The 19466-nt window shown below is 43.6% G+C and overlaps 1 protein-coding gene across 10 annotated transcripts in view; it reads left to right on the top strand.

The window, feature by feature from the left end:
- The window catches only part of FANCM (FA complementation group M), a 182316-nt gene that overhangs the window by 50737 nt on the left and 112113 nt on the right, over positions 1–19466 (top strand). For all 10 annotated transcript variants that reach the window (XM_043549768.1, XM_037901395.2, XM_043549767.1 and 7 more), the window contains exons 5-6: positions 13337–13468; positions 14653–14785. In XM_043549768.1, coding sequence (XP_043405703.1) covers positions 13337–13468; positions 14653–14785 — 265 coding nt within the window. The remainder of the gene's footprint in view (positions 1–13336; positions 13469–14652; positions 14786–19466) is intronic.

Here is a 19466-nt window from a genome sequence, read left to right as displayed (position 1 = left end):
TGCCCCTTCATGCTTCGGCCACCATTCCAGAGGATATGTTTCCATGCTGATGTTGCTCATTAAAAAATAATGCGTTAATTAAGTTTGTGACTGAACACTTGGGGGGAGAACTGTGTGTCTTCGGCTCTGTTTTACCCATATTCTGCCATATATTTCATGTTATAGTAGTCTTGGATGATGACCCAGCACATGTTTGTTTTAAGAACACTTTCACAGCAGATTTGACAAAACGCAAAGAAGATACCAATGTGAGATTTCTAAAAAAAGCTACAGCATTCAGCCCAAGGTTTAAGAATCAGAAGTGCCTTCCAAAATCTGAGAGGGATGAGGGGTGCGGCATGCTTTCAGAAGTCTTAAAAGAGCAACAGTCAGATACCGAAACTACAGAATCTGAATCACCAAAAAAAAAAAATCAAGCTTCTGCTCGTGGCATCTGACTCAGGTGCTGAAAATGAACATGCATCGGTCCTCTCTGCTACTCGTTATCGAATAGAACCCATTATCAGCATGTCCTATCGAATTGGTGATTGAAGATGAAGGGACCATAAGAATCTTTAGAGCACCTGGCACATAAATATCTTGCGACATTGGCTACAACAGTGCCATTCAAACACTTGTTCTCACTTTCAGGTGACATTGTGAACGAGAAGCGGGCAGTCTTATCTCCTGCAATTTGTAATCAAGTTTGTTTGTCTGAGCAATTGGCTGAAGTATGACTGAGTGGACTTGTAGGCTCTAAAGTTTTACATTGTTTTATTTTTCAGTACAGTTTATTTTTTGTACATAATTCTACATTTGTAAGTTCAACTTTCGTGATAAAGAGATTGCACTACTGTATTTGTATGAGGTGAATTGAAAAATACTATTTTTTTTACAGTGCAAATATTTGTAATAAAAAATATAAAGTGAGCACTATACATTTTGTATTCTGTGTTGTAACTGAAATTAATATATTTGAAAATGTAGGAAACATCCACAAATATTTAAATAAATGGTATTCCATTCTTGTTTAACAATGTGATTAATCATGATTCATTTTTTTAATCACTTGATAGCCCTATTTTTAATGATTTGTTAATAAAATACAAATTATATAGCACAATGACATTCATCTGTTAACAAAGATAAATGAAGTGCTAAGAATAGTAGTTGTAAAAGCATTTTAAAAATTATTAAAAGGCGCAAAATTACTTTTACAATAGATTACAAGAAAGGAAGTCAAACTCAGGGTATCAGAACAGCAGATAAGACAAATTTATGTAGTGCTATGCGGTTTTATGCAGACATTTAAACTAATAAAGAATTCTTTTCAACTCTAAAAACATGTATGACAATTCTGATTTTTTTAGGAGTGTGTGTAAGTGTGTAAAATACTTCAGTGAATCAAGTCCCTTTTAGTAACTCAGTCATTTCAGGTGAAGAAGAGCTCCCTTGTCTAGGTATTGGGATGCACTGTGCCTTTAAGAACACAGCCCTGGGAAGTGGATGCTGAGATGTACCATCCTGTGAAAGGGATGGGGGGAAGAAGCCCTTCTGTCACCCACACCTGTTTCTGCAACCACTGCAGGTGGCTCACCCTTTATCCCCTCTACCTCTTCCCATCCCAGTGTTTTTTCCTTCTCCCAGTATCTGGCAGTGCCTCTATCCCATTCTTACCCCCAACTCCTACTCCCTGTCTGTGATTTTGCCCTTGGGCCTTTCTCCTTCCTCTACCTCCAGCTGTTTTGTCATCCTGTGTATTCATTCCTCCTGCCCCCACACACAAATTCTGCCCATCTCTCTTCTCCCCCCCACTCCAGTGTACCCTTGAACCCCCATAAACAGCAGGGAACACATTGGAGTCCCAAATAAGGGCAGAGTGAGGGTGGTGGCTTCAGCAAATATTACTGTAACAGCAAAGCAGCAGATTGTGCCATTACACCTGTGTTGCATCACTCGCTCACGTGGCCTGGCCTGGATGGTGTTTCAGGGCAGCCTATGCTGCCTCCATGTTGTCCTACACAGTGTCCCCCAGCCCTGGAGCACCCACAAAAAAAAATGGTGGGTGTTTAGCATCCACTGGCTGCCCCCTTATCAGCACCTCCCCCTTCGCCCAGCGCCTCCCACCCCCTGCAGATCACCTGTTCCGTGGCATGCAGGAGGCACTGGGGGGGAGGAGCGAGGGCTTGGGCACTTGTGGGGGAGGAGGTGGAACAGGGCAGGAAGAGGCAGGGTGGGGTGGAGTCTTGGGGGAAGGGGAGGAGTGGGGGTGGGACCTGGGGCGGAGCTGGGGGACCACCCCCTGCACATTAGAACCTCGGTGCGTATGGCGGGGTTCCATCAGAATCAGTCTAAGAATGGGCACAAAGGAACTTTTTTGTGATGTGGTTTATATGTGACGTTGTTTGGAATCAGGAAAGCAGAGGTGCAACCCAAGATGCTGTCTTGTCTGCACAGAATTCCAGGCACTTTGTGCAGAATCTTCAAATAGATTTGGCCACCATATGTATTTTTCTTATAACATCACCCAGCATTGTTGTATCCAAGCACCTGGTAAAGAATCAAATCCAAGTCTTAAAAAGGCCCATTGCATTATTTTCTCTCTACTCACTTCAAGGCAGTTGGATTTGTGTGTCATTTTGGGGGTTTTTAATTAGTTTTTACTTCCTTTCTCTTTTCTTTTTTTCTCCCTTTATTCCTTCTTGACATCTCCTCTTTTTGGTCCATCTTCTTTTTTGCTACTTTTCTGTTTTTAACTGAGACTGCAGGAAAGCCAAGTCAAATAAGTGAGTCTTGCATGTGGTTCTGAAGGCCACAACATCATTCTAAATAGCTGCAGTCACAGGTGCCAAAGGCATGGCCCTGTTGCCAAGAAAGCCCGGTGTCTCATTTTCGCAGGCTCCACTCTTCAGGTTGACAAATTCCTAACCTGTGAGGAAATGTACTTGAAAGAGAATTATTGCACTGAGAGAGGTGTCCTATTGAGACAGTTACACAGAGGATTTTGAAAATTAAGACCTGAAATCTGAATTTGATTTAGTAGTGTGGCAGCACCAAGGTGATCTGCTGTATTCCACTGTTTGTGTTCTGGGGGAAGGCTGCATTCTGGACTGAAGTTTTGTAAATATCTGCATAATTATACCTAGGCATAGTGAATTATAGTAGATCTCCAGCCTGGAAGTCACACAGGTATGCATTGCTGTGTTCAGGTCATCATCTGACAAGATGGGGCACAGGCTTTTAGCCATTTTCAGCTGGAAAAAGTCATCTTTCATTGCTGTAGCTATTTAAGACTCCAGCAGGAGCAAAGACTTCAAAAGGACCCCAAGTCTACAGATCAAGGTGATGCTCTTTTGATACGCAGTGATATAACATGCATACATACAGTCACATGCATTGCATTTCTGATGTATCTAATAGTGGCTAAGGTTGTAGGGATAAACTGACTCTTAAGCAATATGTTTGTAATACTGCTAAATAACCCATGCAGTTTGTGTCCAGATACCAGGGTGATGGGCTCAACATGAATACATTGCTTAGCCATCATCCTTTCCAGCAGTATCGACTGGAGTTTAACGAGACTCTGTCTGTGCTGGCTAAGAAACACAGCTGTTCTGGAGAGAATTGTGCTGCAGTTAGTGCTTTTTGTTGTTCTCAAGACACAACAGAGAAGCAATTATTCAGTTTTACAAACTGAGATTACAGTGTGTCATCACTAGCATTTTTCATGCCATCGTATGATAAAAGGACAGTGCATACTCTCGATTCTTCTGATTGCAGAATGTGTAGTATTTCAAAGCAGCCAAGCTGCACATATGGACAGATGTAGAAATGTTAAATTACATGCATACAGAGAGCTGAAGCTTTGCTGACCATTTAACTGTAATCTCTTTGGGTATATCTACACTGCTATAAAAAACCCGCAGCATGGCTGTGGCTGGCCCAGGTCATCTGACTCGCACTCTGGCTGCAGGGCTAAAAATTCCAGGGTCGACATTCAGGCTCTGAAATCCCATGAGGGGGGTGGGCCTCAGAGCCTGGGCTCCAGCCTGAGCCCAAATGTCTACACTACTATTTTTCACCTTACAAGCCTGAGTCAAATGACCTGGGCTCTGAGACTCAGAGCCTGGGTTCGGGACCTCAGGCGTAGATCCCCATATCCACGGCCTAGGACCCCAGCACCACACTCTCAGTAGAGTGGGTCAGAATGCCCAGGTCCCCAGTGCCGCACTCTCTCCCTACAAGGCATGGGACGCTGAAGTTAAGGCACCGATCCCTGTGTCCGTGGTACTGGCAAGTTTCCCGCCAAAGATTGCCACAGCACAGGTCACCTTCACCTAGACGTCAGTCCCCACAGGGGCAGGATTGCTCCCTATCATGGCACCGGTCTCCACCTCCTTGGTATCGCTTCTTGGGAAGGCACAGATCCTCACCCTCATCTCACTGGTCACCAACCAGGGTAAGTCAGCAGACTCAGGCCTTCCACTCTGGTCGCCGGAAGGGCAATGGTCTGAGTCAGACCTGGAGTTCAGCCCCTCACCAAAAAGGAGTGATTCGCCGCCGACCCGTGAGACCCGTGTGGCATCTGCAGCAGCGGCATGGCAGCGGGGACAGTGGCCCGCTCAAGGACCATACTGGAACCCGCAGGACGTACTGATGATGCCGGTCCCATACTTCCACCAGTCCTCCCTGGCCACCTCAGAGAAACCACCTCTGGCATCGCTGGCACCGCAGTCGGAACATGGTACTGAATGTGACGTGGGGGCAGCGCAGCAGACTCCAACACGTAAGGAGCCGTCCCCGGAGAGGGAAGGGGAACCCGCCCCTCCTCCGGCGGTGCAATCGTCCTTGTTGTTTCTGGATGAAGCGGTGGCATGTCCCTTCCAAACGGGCAGTCCTCCTGACGACTTCAAGGAGCACTAGGCCTTCCTTAAAAGGGTGGCTGCCAATTTGAACTTAAAAATTGAGGAGTTCGCGGAGAAGTCTGACTTCTTAATATTATATCCTCTTCCACCCCAGCCCGGGTCGCGCTGCCTGTCCACCCAGGAGTTCTTAAGGTTGGCAGCTCGCTGTGGCAGCCCCCCTCTTCCATTCCATCTACTTTTAAGAAGGCGGAAAAGAAGTACTACGTCCCTGCAAAAGGGTTCAAATATTTGTACACTCACCCTCCAGCGGCATCACTGGTCATGTCCACTGTGGATGAAAGGGACAGGCAGGACCAAGTCAGCGGCACTCCGAAAAACAAAGATGCCAAGCAACTAGACTTGTTTGGCAGAAAAGCTCATTCGACAGCCATCCTGCAATTTCAGGTGTCTTACCACCAGGCCTTGTTAGTCAAGTACAGTTTTAATCTGTGGGACTCTCTTAGCAGATACAAGGAGGCCCTCCCAAGGACCAAGCCCAGGAGTTCGCTGCTTTGGTCGACAAAGGCGCAGCGGTGGCGAGAGGCGCCCTGCAGATGACCTGGGACGCTACAGATTCAGCGGCCAGGGTGATCGCCTCTGCAGTGGCCATGAGGCGCAGCTCTTGCTTGCAGTCCTCCAGTTTATCCCAGGAGATGCAGACCACCATTCAGGACCCCCCATTTGAGGGGGCACGGCTCTTCTCCAAGCTCACAGACACAAGGCTCCACGACCTTAAAGACTCCTGTACCCTTCGCTCCTTGGGCCTTCATATCCCTCAGCAGTCCAGGAAGCTGTTCCATCCTCTTCCTTCACCTAGACTGAGGAGGTCCTGGGGGACTCCCGGGCTGAACACCTACAGGAGAAAGGATAGAGACAAGGGATCTAAGCAGCGACACCAGTCGTCTTCCCATTCATTTGCTCAGCCTGGCCCTTCTGGGAGCCAAGGAGGCTAGAAGCAGACATTTTGAGGATGCACTAGAGGACGGCGCCCTAGTCTCTTTCCAGGATTCAGCCTCCCACTCTTTCCTCAATCACCTGTGTCCTTTCTGGTCGGCCTGGTCTTGGCTGACCTCAGATCATTGGGTGCTCGACATAATATCTTCAGGTTACACCCTGCAGTTCATGGTCGATCCTCCCTCCATCTGGAAGTGGTCCGCATCATATTCCAGAGGTGGGAGAATCCCCAGGTGGATCTGTACGTATCTAGGCAGAATAGGAAATGCCACGTTTTGTTCTCAATTCGGGGGATCAACAGAGGCTCCCTGTCGGACGCTTTTCTGCTCCCGTGGTCAGGGACTCTGTTGTACGCCTTCCCACCAATGCTGTTAATTCACAGGATCCTCACGGAGATCAAGCAGGACACTGCAAAGATGATCCTCATAGCGCCGGCTTGGCCGCACCAGCACTGGTTCGGCATGCTTCTGGACCTCTCTGTAGCTGCTCCATTAGCCACTGCTTAGGCTGTCCCTGCTGTCCCAAAACCACGGAGGTCTTTGCATCTGAACCTGGCAGCACTGCACCTGACGGTTTGGCTGCTGCATAGTTAAATGCAGAGGAGCAGGAGTGCTCAGCTGGTGTCCAACAGGTCCTGTTGGGGCAGCAGAAAGCCCTTCACCAGAGCGACCGACCTGGCCAAATGGAAGTGTTTTGCTTGTTGGACCTCCGACAAAGGCATTTGGCCCACTGCAGTTAATCCTGGGCTATCTTCTGCATCTCATGCTCCAAGGTCTATCAAGGTCCACTAGGCCAGTGGTTTTCAAACTGCGGGTTGCGACTCGGTACTGGGTCGTGGAATGTAAGGCACTGGATCATGGCAGCTCTGGTCAGCACTGCTGACCAGGCCGTTAAAAGTCCCGTCGGCGGTGCTGCCCGGCTAAGGCAGGCTAGTTCCTACCTCTTCTGACACCGCGCTGCGCCCAGGAAGCAGCCAACAGCAGGTCTGGCTCCTAGGCAGGGGGGCCACAGGGCTCCGTGCACTGCCCCCGCCCCGAGCACCAGCTCTGCACTTCCATTGGCTGGAAACCGTCCAATGGGAGCTGGGTGGGAGTGGTGCCCGGGGGCGAGAGCTGCGCGGAGCTGCTTGTGTGTCTCCACCTAGGAGCCAGACTTGCTGCCGGCCGCTTCTGGGGCGCAGCGTAGTCCGCAGTGCCCGGACAGGCAGGAAGCCTGCCTTAGCACCCCTGCAGCACTGCTGACTGGGAGCCGCCCAAAAAAAACGTTTGAAAACCACTGCCCTCGGCCACTATCTCGACCTTCCATCTGCCACGTCAGGGTAGGTCAGTTTTCACCCCGGACATGACTGCCAGGTTCCTCTAGGGCCTTGAGCGCCTCTACCTGCATGGCATTCCTCCGTGGACCTGAAACTCCTACCCCCTTTGAGCCTTTGGCTTCCTGCTCTCTCCTTCTTGTTTCCTGGAAGGTCGCATTCTTGGTTGCAATAACATCTACTCGCTGAGTCTCTGAGATTAGGGCGCTTACATCAGAACTGCCCTGTACGGTCTATTACAAAGACAAGGTCCAGCTGCGGTCACAACCAGCTTTCCTGTCCAAGGTGGTCTCTCAGTTTCATACGGACCAGGACATTTACTTACCTGTCTTTTTTCCAAAGCTGCATAACTCGGAGGAGGAGAGTAGGTTGCATTTCCTAGACGTCAGGAGGACACTAGCCTTCTACATTGAAAGGACCAAGCCATTCTGCAAGTCAACGCAATTGTTCGTCACAGTGGCCGACAGGATATAAGGTCGTCCAGTGTCCGCTCAAATAATTTTTTCTTGGATCACTGCGTGCATTCGCTGATGCTACGATCAGGCGAAGGTGCTACCTCCGGCAATTATAACCGCCCTCTCAACCAGGGTGCAAGCCTCTTTGGCAGCTTTCCTAGTCCAAGTGCCTATCCAGGACACCTGTAGGGCAGCCACCTTTTCGTCTTTCCACAGTTCACGTCCCATTACGCACTTACCCAGCAGGCCCGGGACGATGCTGGCTTCAGTAAAGCAGTACTGTAAGCCGCTAGACTGTAAACTCTGAGCCCACCTCTGAGCATGCTGTTCGTGAGTCACCTAGAATGGAATCGACATGAGCAAGCATTTGAAGAAAAAACAATTACCTACCTTTCATAACTGTTGTTCTTGGAGATGTGTTGCTCATGTCCATTCCATTACCCACCCTTCTACCCCGCTGTTGGAGTTGCCAGCAAGAAGGAACTGAGAGGGCGTAGGGTTGGCGGCGCCTAATATACCAGTGCATGAGCGCAGCACTCAGAGGGGCACCGCAGCTGAAGCTACGGATACCGCTAAGGGAAAAATCTCTGACGACTGCGCACATGGGCGCGCACACACCTAGAGGAACACATCTCCAAGAACAACAGTTACGAAAGGTAGGTAACCGTTTTTTCCTTTTTGTTTTAGTTTAAAATTGGTTATACAAGACTGTGTGTGATATCTGTTTTTAGCTTAATGAATACAAATGCAAGAAAACTGTGTGAATTCTGTTTTGTGTAGCTTCAGACAACTTTAAAACCTCATATGGAGAGAAAAAAAAATCACTGCAAGTTGTTGAAAGGAACCTAAGCCTCTGAATCTTTTTATGAATAATATATAATCATCTGACCAGAAAGCAGGTGAGAAGTAAGGAAAGGCTGAAGGATCGGAATGAATGTATATGGTTATCAGAAAGACAACTTAAGGAGGGATATAGGTACTGTTATTGGGCAGACCACAATGAGTTCCATACCAAGTCTGGGTTTATTTAGCTTTGGATGTCGATTTAGTTTTGGACAATTTAAAAAAGGATTTCAAGGTGGTATAGCAGTGTATCATTTGTCTCTTAATGTTTAGTAGTTCTATAGATAAAATGTTCCAGATTTTCTTGAATTCAAAGCGTTTAAGAGAAAACATACCTTAGAACAATAAACATCCTCTGTTTGCCAAACTTTCCTTAAGGTCTGCCACTCCGTGGAGGTGGGGATGGATGTTTTTCTAAAAGATATGTTGTAGGAATTATTTTGGGGAAGCTCCGTGGCCTGTGTTTTGACAGGAGGTCAGACTTTGAACTTCCTGTGATTATGGGAGGCCAGGTGTAGGTTAGATCTTACCATCTTTATTTTTAAGAGGATACATTCAATTGCATAACACAAGAACCAGGAGTCACCCAATAAAATAAATAGGCAGCAGGTTTAAAACAAACAGAAGGAGGTATTTCTTCATACACCACACAGTCAACCTATGGAACTCATTGCCAGGAGATGTTGTGAAGGCCAAAACTATAAGAGGGTTTAAAAAAGAATTAGATAAATTCATGGAGCATAGGTCCATCATGGCTATTAGCCAAGATAGTCAGGGATACAACTCCACGCTCTAGGTGTCCCTAGCCTCTGATTTGCAGAAGCTGGGAGTTCACATCAGGGGATGGATCACTTGATGATTGCCTGTTCTGTTCATTCCCTCTGAAACACCTGGTATTGACCATTATGGGAAGATAGGATACTGGGCTAGAAGGATCATTGGTCTGACCCAGCATGGCCGTTCTTATGTTATGTTCTTAAGATGATAGTTCCCCTTAAACTAATCCTTCTCCCAAAAAAGACTTCCTTATGCGCAAGCTATTAAATCTTTTTTTCCTGATCCTCTTCTAGTGTTAGAGATCATTTTAACTGCGGGAAACTTGGTAGTGTGGAGTTAAATAACCAGTCTAATGACAGGGTTTATTTCCTGCCTAAATCTGCCGTCTCTAGGAATAATCCCACATCCTTTATTTTTATTTAGGCTGAAAGAGAACAAATTAACGCCATGAACTAGTGAGAGATCACAGCGGTTCTTAAAAAAATCATATCCGATTTGACTTAATGTGCATATTCTTAAATATATTAAAACATCCATACTGCAGTCTATGCTAGATTTGAATTCAGGTCTCAAATGATTCCATGTATACTTGAGGATATTAGTGGGCCATGGGAAACCTTTTTGTAGTTTAATACCTTAAGTGGTATGGGGGTGAAGTTGAACAGTTTTTATGTGGTGAAAGTTATGTTGATTTTGTTTAGTAGGGGAAAATATTTTATTTAATTTGATACCATATGCCACTGCACTCATGGCTACTTTCCCACTTGATAGAGTGGGATAATTATGCATGCATGTCTTTGTATATACTGTTGGTAATATATTCAGCTGTTTTTTTTAACTGACCTCATTGAGTTATAAATATACTCAGGCACTATTGAGAATTTCGTATTTAAATTTAAAAGAAAATGTATTTGTTCTACAGTTCTATTTAAAAAAATATTTTTATATTATTGTGTATAACTAAAATGTCCTGGAAAGATTAAAATGATTTGCAGTTACTCTGCTTTTTAATTATAGCTGATTTAAATCAAATACTGGGAGATTAGTTAAATGTAATGATTCACTTGTATCTGAGTGATGCATGTTGCTGTAACTTTTCTAAGTAGGTTATGTTTACAGTCCTTATCTACTTCAGTTTTAAAGCTCCAGGTGACTAAATCCTGCTGTCTTTCATAATAGTCTTTCTTGGTTTGTTTTGTAGAAGATGATTAGATCAGATAGTCAGTGCTTGTACACCGTGTATGTAGTGGGGATATCATTTTCTTCCATACTGCAGATTAGGTCAGGGAGATGAAACACAAACATACATAATGAAAAATTTAAAAGATGTATCTAATTACAAGAAATAATAGTGTAAAAAAACAAAAAACCTGTACATAAAACCATAGCTATGATGTTATCAAAATTTAGCAAAGGCGTTGGCTCCCTTTAAAGGAAAAATGTCTACCTTTATATTTTGTATATGCTATTTTTTAGTTAGAAGTCTTGTTTATGTTTCTTAGCTTATATTCAAATACTAATGTACACTATACAGGTCTTTGGGTGTAATGCACACTACACTTTTGCCTTCAGGTCTTCCACGTTCTCATCTTGAAGTGTTTCTTTGATCTAATAGTAGTACTGCATTATGGAAGTTATTGCTTCTCTTAGAATATAGTATTTTACGGCACGCCATTCCAGTAAATGTCTCCCCTGACCTGCTCAAATCATGTTATTTAGATATTTTATTCCAATGTGTAATGCAGATCTCACTCAAATCCCATCATGTTGTTAATTTAGTGGTTAGTGACTGTCATTTACAAGTTACATTGATATATGCAATAGAATATGTATTTCTTCAGCTCAATAAAGTCCCTACAGATTCTACAATAGGTCTTTGGGGAAGAACTGACTTATTGGCTCCCGGGGTATAATTGTTCTGTTGAAGAGTATGCCACCTTTATTCTGCCTCCACAGATACAGGCAAAGTGAACAAGAACTCCTTGCTGCAAGAGATTTAGGAAGTTCTGATTTTTTTTCTAAATTAAAATAAACCTTAATGTTTTTAATTTCTGATGCAGAAATCTGGGCAAGTGTTTTTCACTGGCTTTTGGGACAGAGAGATTGGATTCTGGCTTCCCTTTCTTCCTGAAGTACTACAGCAGCGTATGCCCCTGTAGCCTAGCAATCAAGCAGAAAAAAGCCTAGAGGGAAAACTTGATATTCTGACACTTATTGCCCGACAGTGCATAGACAATAAGCTCTCCTCGTTTTGTGGCCAGCTCAGGAAGGGGTCACCCTAATAGCCTTCTCCTGAGCCAGAAAAAAGTCGGGAAGCCCCAACAGTGAAGCAGCAACCAGTCCCCTTGATCTTTCCTGCTTTGCTTCATTTCCTCCCAGGAGGGAGCAAGTGACACAATGATATGAAGGCAGTTCTCCCAAGGTAGAAATTGCTACTGACAAGCTGCGTGAACCTGCTACATTAGCTTCAACATTTTATCATGGTCCTAGCAGTGGATCATTTCTGTCTCCCAATTCAAGGCCATGGAAGGAGGCAAGAGAAGAAGACCCAGATCCACCCAACAGAGCATTAAGTTAGTAGTTGGAGCCCCAGACTCATTTTCCAATAAACAGCCCACTGCTCACATCATAATGGGCTGCTTAGTCTGCTGACTTTATAATCCCCTAGTTAGGTTTTCCACATTCAACGGGTCTGTGACATGCAGGGATGGAGATATGTTCCCATACTGAAGCTCCTCTCACTCCTCTCCCACTCCCTTTCCTTTCCCATTGGTGATTCTGTGGGGGAGAAATCTCTGTAGATGAGCTGAGGCAGTTTATCGCTCTCCCCTCCCCCAGGACTTGCCTTCAAGTGCCCTAGTATGTCTAACCTAGCAAATGCAAAATAAGGAGCCAGAACAATACAACTTGCAGTATAAGTTGAAGCAAGTGAGCAAAAAGAACTATGTTAAGTTGTCATCGTAGTGGGTACGTGTAGATGAATTGTAGACTTGATAATTACCATAGTTAGAGATCGGAATATTATAGGTTTGTGCAAAGTAAAACTGGAATAGTTGACGTCTGGAATAAAAGTGTTCTTCTTCTAAAACTGTGATTTATCTGATACTGATTTTCTGCTGTTAGTACATTTCACTCTAGACACAGGGGAAACTTTCCCAAACCGTTTCCCTCTGGTTTAGCCTTAACCAGTGTTCAAACTGGCGGGAGCTGTTGGTACCCAAGATTCCAACAAGCAGACCTGTACTTACTATTGCAGTTAGCCTCGTTTTTCAACATGTTTAACAAAAATGGCTATAAACAGGTAGGGCGTCCAGAGTTTTCTGAATGTTACAGCTTTCACTGGCTTTTACACCAATTCAACTGAGCTCCTCCTACAACCTCTGGGAAATTGTGTAAATATAGTTAGTACAGACACTACCTCAGTCTGATTACTAGTGCATACAGCTAACATGAATTCAGAGTTAATGGTCTTTTGTCAAATTAACAAAGATGTCTTTGGAGAAAACTTGTGATGGTGTTACAGAGTGCTAAGACTCTTTCGATACTGCTACCCAAATGGACCAACAAATTGAAAAGGCCACTTGTCTAGAGCAAATCTGATTACTCCAATAATAAAATTGTAGAGTTAGTGCTCATGCAAAACTAAGTATATGGAAAAAAATCCTGACCACCTTTGGCAAAGGAGCAAAGGAGAAAAACAGTATTAAGATGAATTAGAGCAGGTAATTTTCCTTGCTCCACTGAAGTAGAAAACAGGCTTGCATGATGTGTGTGAACAGAATTAAATTTAAAAAAAAAAAATACTTACACCCTGGAAGACACAAGAAACTTACATTGACAGTGGAGAACACTGTAATGGGAAATAACATGGGCAGTATCCATCTGCTATACTATAAGCTATCCTGATGTGAATTTAATCACAGAATAGTCTCTACAAAATTACCATTTAACCTACAAACTAAGAGAGTCAGTTAAATTCTGTTTATTTTATCTCTGTTTGGCAGATAACTGTTTATTAAAGCTGACTGTTTATTATAAACAAACAAAATTTTGAAAAAGCATAATCATTTCTTATCTTTGCATTACATATGTGCTTTTTGTTTTACCCGCAGGTTTTGGAAACATTTGCTGGCCGCCTGATTAAAATTCGAGTTTTGGCACAGCGGGATATTCCCAGCCTTACAAAGTACCAGATAATTCTAGCAAGAGATCAATTTCGGAAAAACCCTTCTTCACGCAATGCGGTAAATGTTACTTAGTAATGTAATTGGCTAAATGAGTTTATATTCTACAGTATTCAATAAAAAGTAGTAATACTCCTACATTTACATAGTACATAAAATACCAATGGATCTCAAAATGCTGGACAAACTATAAATAGAAATTACCATAGATATGCAGCCCTGGGATGGAATGTGCCAACTTGTTTAACCACTCTCAACACCACTGCAGGACCATTTAGGACCTTGGTTCTCAGACTTTTGTACTGGTGACCCCTTTCACACAGCAAGCCTCTGAGTGTGACCCTCCCCTTATACATTAAAAACACTTTTTTATATATTTAACACCATTATAAATGCAGAGAAAAAGTGGGGTTTGGGTGGAGGCTGACAGCTCGTGACCCCCGCTGTAATAACCTCACGACCCCCTGAGGGGTCCTGACCCCAGTTTGAGAACCCCTGATTTAGGAAAAGAGGGAAGAATACTGTATCCATCTGAAACTATATAGGGAACTAGACGTGTAAAATATAACTGCCCAGATTACATTGAGGTCTGAAAATTCAGCTAATGCACCTCCTTGTCTGAATTGCCCCAGGGTTTTTACTAATCACAAATAGTCTTCCCTTCATTTATTCAGTAAGCCAGGTGACAGCTATACAGAGAAACTCAGTTCATTTATGGTTTTCCAAAAGTCCTATGAGTGCCTTAAGCATAACAGAGAATGTAATTTGTAACAACCAGTACAGCTTTATCAACTCAAGATGCTTAGGCTGGGTAAGAGTAAAGGAAATCCCACCCTGCCAGACACAACAAGCAGTACAACAAAAAGAGCAGTACAACAAAATGGTATTCTCTTGATAAGGCAGATAGTTAATTTATTCCAGAGGACAAGCAAAACAGCATTGGTGTATTTTGAAAATATTTTTGCCAATGTCCATTATTCTCAAGTGATTCCTTTATCAAAATTCTTCCATGACTCCTTTGAGAAAAAAGGTTTCTTTTATTAATTATTAGGAAACTTTCCCAAACCATTTCCAGCCTGGTTCATGAGGTTTTTGGGGGACAAACCACCAATTCAGTATTGTTTTCTTTTGCAGTTTCATTTTTCAAATGTTAAACTGATTTTTGGCATCAAAAATTGCAGTTTGATCCCTGTTGCTTATTCACCTCTTTTATTTAATCCAATGTGTCATAATTGTTTTATTAGGGGATACAGCAGGGCGTAATTGAAGGAGATTTTGCTCTTTGCATTAGTTTGTATCATGGTTATGAACTACTGCTGCAGATGGGAACAAGATCATTATTTATCTTCCTGTGTGGAATTATGGATGGATCAAAAGGTAAAATGCATTCACAAACAAACTATCTCTGCTCCTTATTTCCTCCTCCAATTAATTACTAGGAAATAAAAACATATTACGTTGAGTACCAGGTATATATGAGTATTTAGAACAAAAATAGTTTAACAAATGAGTTGCAAATAAAATTTGTATATTTTCCTTTTGCAGTTTACATTTTGATGAAAATATCATGCTCAACGTAAGACTTGAAATAATCTGTAGATGAGATAGTGTAGTTAGATTGGGAAAGCAATGATGTGTGTATGGAGATAGATCAGTGAAGTATGAGGAAGATGCAATCAGAGTTCAGAGCATGATACAGCAATAGACCTGAAAAGAGACAGAACCAGCCATTAAAAGGTCTGTGCAGAAATGGATTAGGTCTTTAAGGCAGTGTCTACACTGGCCAAAAAAAAAAAAAAAAAAAAAAAAAAGGACCTGTAATTCCCCAACAATTCAGCTCTATTGGTAATAGCAGCCATGGAAGACAGAGCGTGGGCAGCACTCTGGTGTTTTTACCATCATGTCTCCTGGCTCTGCAGGGTTAGGTACATGACAGTAAAATGCCTGAACACTGTCTGCACTACATCTTCCTCTCTCGCCATCACCAGTGGAGTATAGTGTGTTCCATTTTTGATGGTGTAGAAAAGATCTTACTGTGGTATAAAACCTGGATTCTTCTTTGACTGGCTTCTGCATATTCCTATTCGTGGGATTAGTACCTCCTGGCATCAAGCTGTGCAGTCTTCTAGAGAGCAGCGTCTGGGGCCACTTGCCCCTTCCTAATGCATGTATATGTGTATATATATATGGTGATGGGTTCTGAGAGTATAAAATGGGAATGGTCCCAACTGCTTCTAATTCCTTCTTTACTGCCAAAGGTGCAGTTATTGCACACAGGATCCTTGATGCTTTCCTCATCCAGTGTCAGCTTTGGTGATGTACTAGTCTAAGTGCAATACAGCATATTCATATGCAGTGGGCCTCTGTCTAGCATAAGTTGCTCAGAGGATGTGTCCCCAGACCTAACTGGATAGTCTGAGTCTGGTGTTGAGAACCTGGCATGGTTAACTCTGCTTTTATAGGGAACACAATAGTCCCCTGATCCTTTGGGGTATACTATGTTGGCATCCTTATACCTAGATCTCCTGTCCTAGAGTCTTTCCAGTATCAGAAACTTAATCTCAGATAAACACTACACAAAGGTGATGGTTACAGATGGTTTACTTTCAGTTCCTGCAGAGATAGCTTACTGAGGGTCTAGAAGTTACTTTTGTGGGAGTCCTCTAGATGAAATCAGTAGAAATGTTCAAGTTTCCAGGTGTCAGGGCATTTTTTCATTCATTTCCGCATCCGGACCTTGGCCCACAGACAGGCTCCTTAACAGTGTAACTGGGTGATACTACACCCAGGCTATATCGGTGGTCTTCACAACACTGATTTACAAAAGTTCTACCTCTTCTTGACCTTACTTACAACTGAGCCGCTTAAGTCTCAGATCATTCAAGATGGAAAAGGTGAAGGAAACACATGCATATAAGGGAATTCCCTTCTCACCTCCCTTACCATCTCTAAAGGAATATTTCTAGATGTGGACTGGGATATTTATCTTGCCACCTCACCCCCACCTTTTCAAGGTTTGTGGATCTCGTCCCAGTTGAAAGCTTCATGCCAGTGTTCTGGAGTTGAGAGCTGTTTTGTTTAGCTTGGAAGGCTGTCTCTCTTTGGCCAATACCACATACTCATGTGGTGTAGGGTGGAGAGCTATGTCCAGGCAAATACTTTGAAGAGAGTTTTCATACAATGACACAGATGTCTGTCTTAGGTCTTGTTCGGGTATTGTATAGTACAAGGAGAGTAGTCCTGACTAGGCAAGGAGACCGCTCATTGTCTCCAGTTCTGATACATGGTCAAACAAGACCTAATGTCCTTGATAGAAGCCCCTTCTCTTGGGCTGGAATCAGGAATTCCTCTGTGTATTCTCTTTGATCCTATTGGTTCTCGAGATCTGTCTGCAGATCGGTCTGTGATTTAGTCGGGGATCGGTCCTGCTTTGAGCAGGGGGTTGGACTAGATGACCTCCTGAGGTCCCTTCAACCCTGATATTCTATGATTCTGTGATCAGCTGGTGTGGAGCCAAGATGTTGTTAGTAGTCCTTACCAGGGTTTGCCTTTGAATATGATACGTCTTCCCAATTCACTGGATCTTTGTCATCATGAGGTGGATGTAGCTGTCATGGGATATTTCCTCTGCTTCATGTATCTCTTTTTTTGCTTTTGGGATTGGAGTCTTGTTTCACAAAGCTCTTGGGACCTCTGGTTTGTCAGAGTATCATCTGTACCATACAGCAGACATCTGTGAAGAAGTAATTCCTCATAGCCTTTCAGCCCACAGACTTAGTTAGATACAGGCCAGATGGCAAATACTCTCTAAACTGTAGAGCATGTGAGAAATGTGATTTGGTCAGTGTCCTCATACCCATTTTCAGTCTCCAGCCATCTGTTTCCATCTTGGACAGGTCACTAACGTGTCTGTATTTTCCCAAGTCTCATTTATGCCCTTGTTATGACTTGCCCGTGTTCAGTTATCTGAATATATCAAAAGGTATTAACTAATCTGAACACAGCACCCATATTACAGGCGTCCTTACTAGTTTTTTTTATAGAAATTGCAAAGCCGTTACTTGAAAAACTGTATGGTCTTAACGCAAAAAAATTGTTGTCCTTCACTGAGGTCAGATCTGGGAGAGCAAGATTGTAGGCACTTCTAATACTCTCTTGATCTGTCATCCAAAGGTGATGCTCATTTTTAAGTCCTTGTTCACCTGGAATTGCTCATCCCATCTTCTGAGAGGTACTGCTCACTAGTCTCCCACAAATGGGAGAATGCAGAGCCACTGGAAAAGAAATTTACCAGTAACTGTTCGTCAAGCATGTTGCCTCTGCATATTCCCACTCCTCATCAACTTGCCTCCACTTCTTTTGAGTCTCAGTTCAATAATTCCAAAATTAGGCAAGGAACTGAGGGGTGGTTGGAGCCTTTGGAATTCTTCTCAAGGGGCAAAATGACTCTCAAGATGGTTGGGCAGCTCTGTGCCAAGAGATGCCAGCCACAGAAGTGTGAGTGTGCAGGGGTGTCACACTCAAGCAATAACAGTTACTGGCGAGTAACCTCTTTCTCAACCTGGGGTCACTGCCACCCACCCTTTCTTTGTGGCTAGATGGAAAGGAATGTTGGTCCATACACTTTCTTTTGTAACATGGGGCCATGGTATGGAAAAGGCTGAGAACCACATATCTAGAAAGGGTTCAGGGTACAAACAGATGTATAGAATAAGATACACAATATATTTTAACCACTTAGGATATGTCTACACTGTGTTGTAAACCCTGGTCTGTGGGACCTGTGCTTGTGGACTTGGTATGCTTGAGCATCCACGCTGCATTGTAAACCTGGGTCTACAGTTGTGGGACCCGGGTCTTTCAACCATGCTAGCGTGTCCATACTGCACTATGCAGACCTTTTGACTTGAGTTTGTGGCTTGAACTGCATCCACACTGCAAAATGACGGGGCTTAGACCCAAGTCACAGTGGGACTAGGGCTTGGACTTCTCTACATGCTCCCCAGATGAATCCAAGGAGCCAGGTCCTGAGTGCTTGGTGACTCAAGTCAGAAAGATTTGTGTGTGGCTGGTAGGGCGGGGTTGGGCTCACACTTGAGTCTGACCCTGGATTTCCAATGCAATATACACATATCCTTATTAATTTAGAAAGAAACTAATATGAATCTGGCCACGTCTACAGTACACACTTGCTTCGGAATAACTACATCAGTCCAGGGTGTGAACAGTGTAGTTATACCGATCTTAACTCCCTGTGTAGACAGCTCTATGTTGACAGGAGAGCTTCTCCCACTGATATAGCTACTGCTTCTTGCAGACGTGTGGAGTTATTAAGCCGACAGGAGCTCTCTCATGAGACCTTGTATTCATGATACCATTAGCACTTCTGGATGGTTTGATACCAATGTAAAAAAAAAAACAACCTTACAGAATGCCTCAGATCATAGAAATCATTAGCAAATAGTAATGTATATGCTAGTGTCTTGTGACATTCATGCGCTGGTATTTTTACAATTACTGCTTTCATACATGCTTACGTTGACATTTTATTACTATCTACTAATACAACAGACTATTACTGTTGTATTAGTAGATGCATGCACTGGAGTATGCATTTATTATTTTTCCCATTTCTTCCGTTTCACTGCTTCCTTAAGCCCTTTCTACAATGGGAAGTTGATTACTGACAACATTCTCCGTTACAGTGGGTTCCCTTGAACCAGGGCTGGCAATAGTTCAGCTGTTAGGGTAACCAGGGCAAACCTTTTTTCTGCACTGTTACAGACACGTTCAAGAAGACATGTAACACTGTCCTGCTTACACTAGTAGCTCAACTGTTTTCAGCTGTGGGTCCCCTCGAGTGCAGAAAGCATCTTGAACAGCTGGCCAGTTTCCTAATTTAAACTGGATAATATTAAAGAGACAAGGTGAGTGAGGTAATGCCTTTTGTTGGACTAACTTCTGTTGGTGAAAAGGACAAGCTTAAGAGTTCTTTAATAATCATTTTTAATTTTCCTCAACAGGATGTAGACTTCTGTTATGTGCATTTAATCCTCGT

Source organism: Chelonia mydas, chromosome 6, assembly GCF_015237465.2.
Source record: "Chelonia mydas isolate rCheMyd1 chromosome 6, rCheMyd1.pri.v2, whole genome shotgun sequence".
Lineage (NCBI taxonomy): Eukaryota > Metazoa > Chordata > Testudines > Cheloniidae > Chelonia > Chelonia mydas.
The sequence above is the reverse complement of the archived record's forward strand: the minus strand, read 5'-3'. Positions and strand labels throughout refer to the sequence as shown.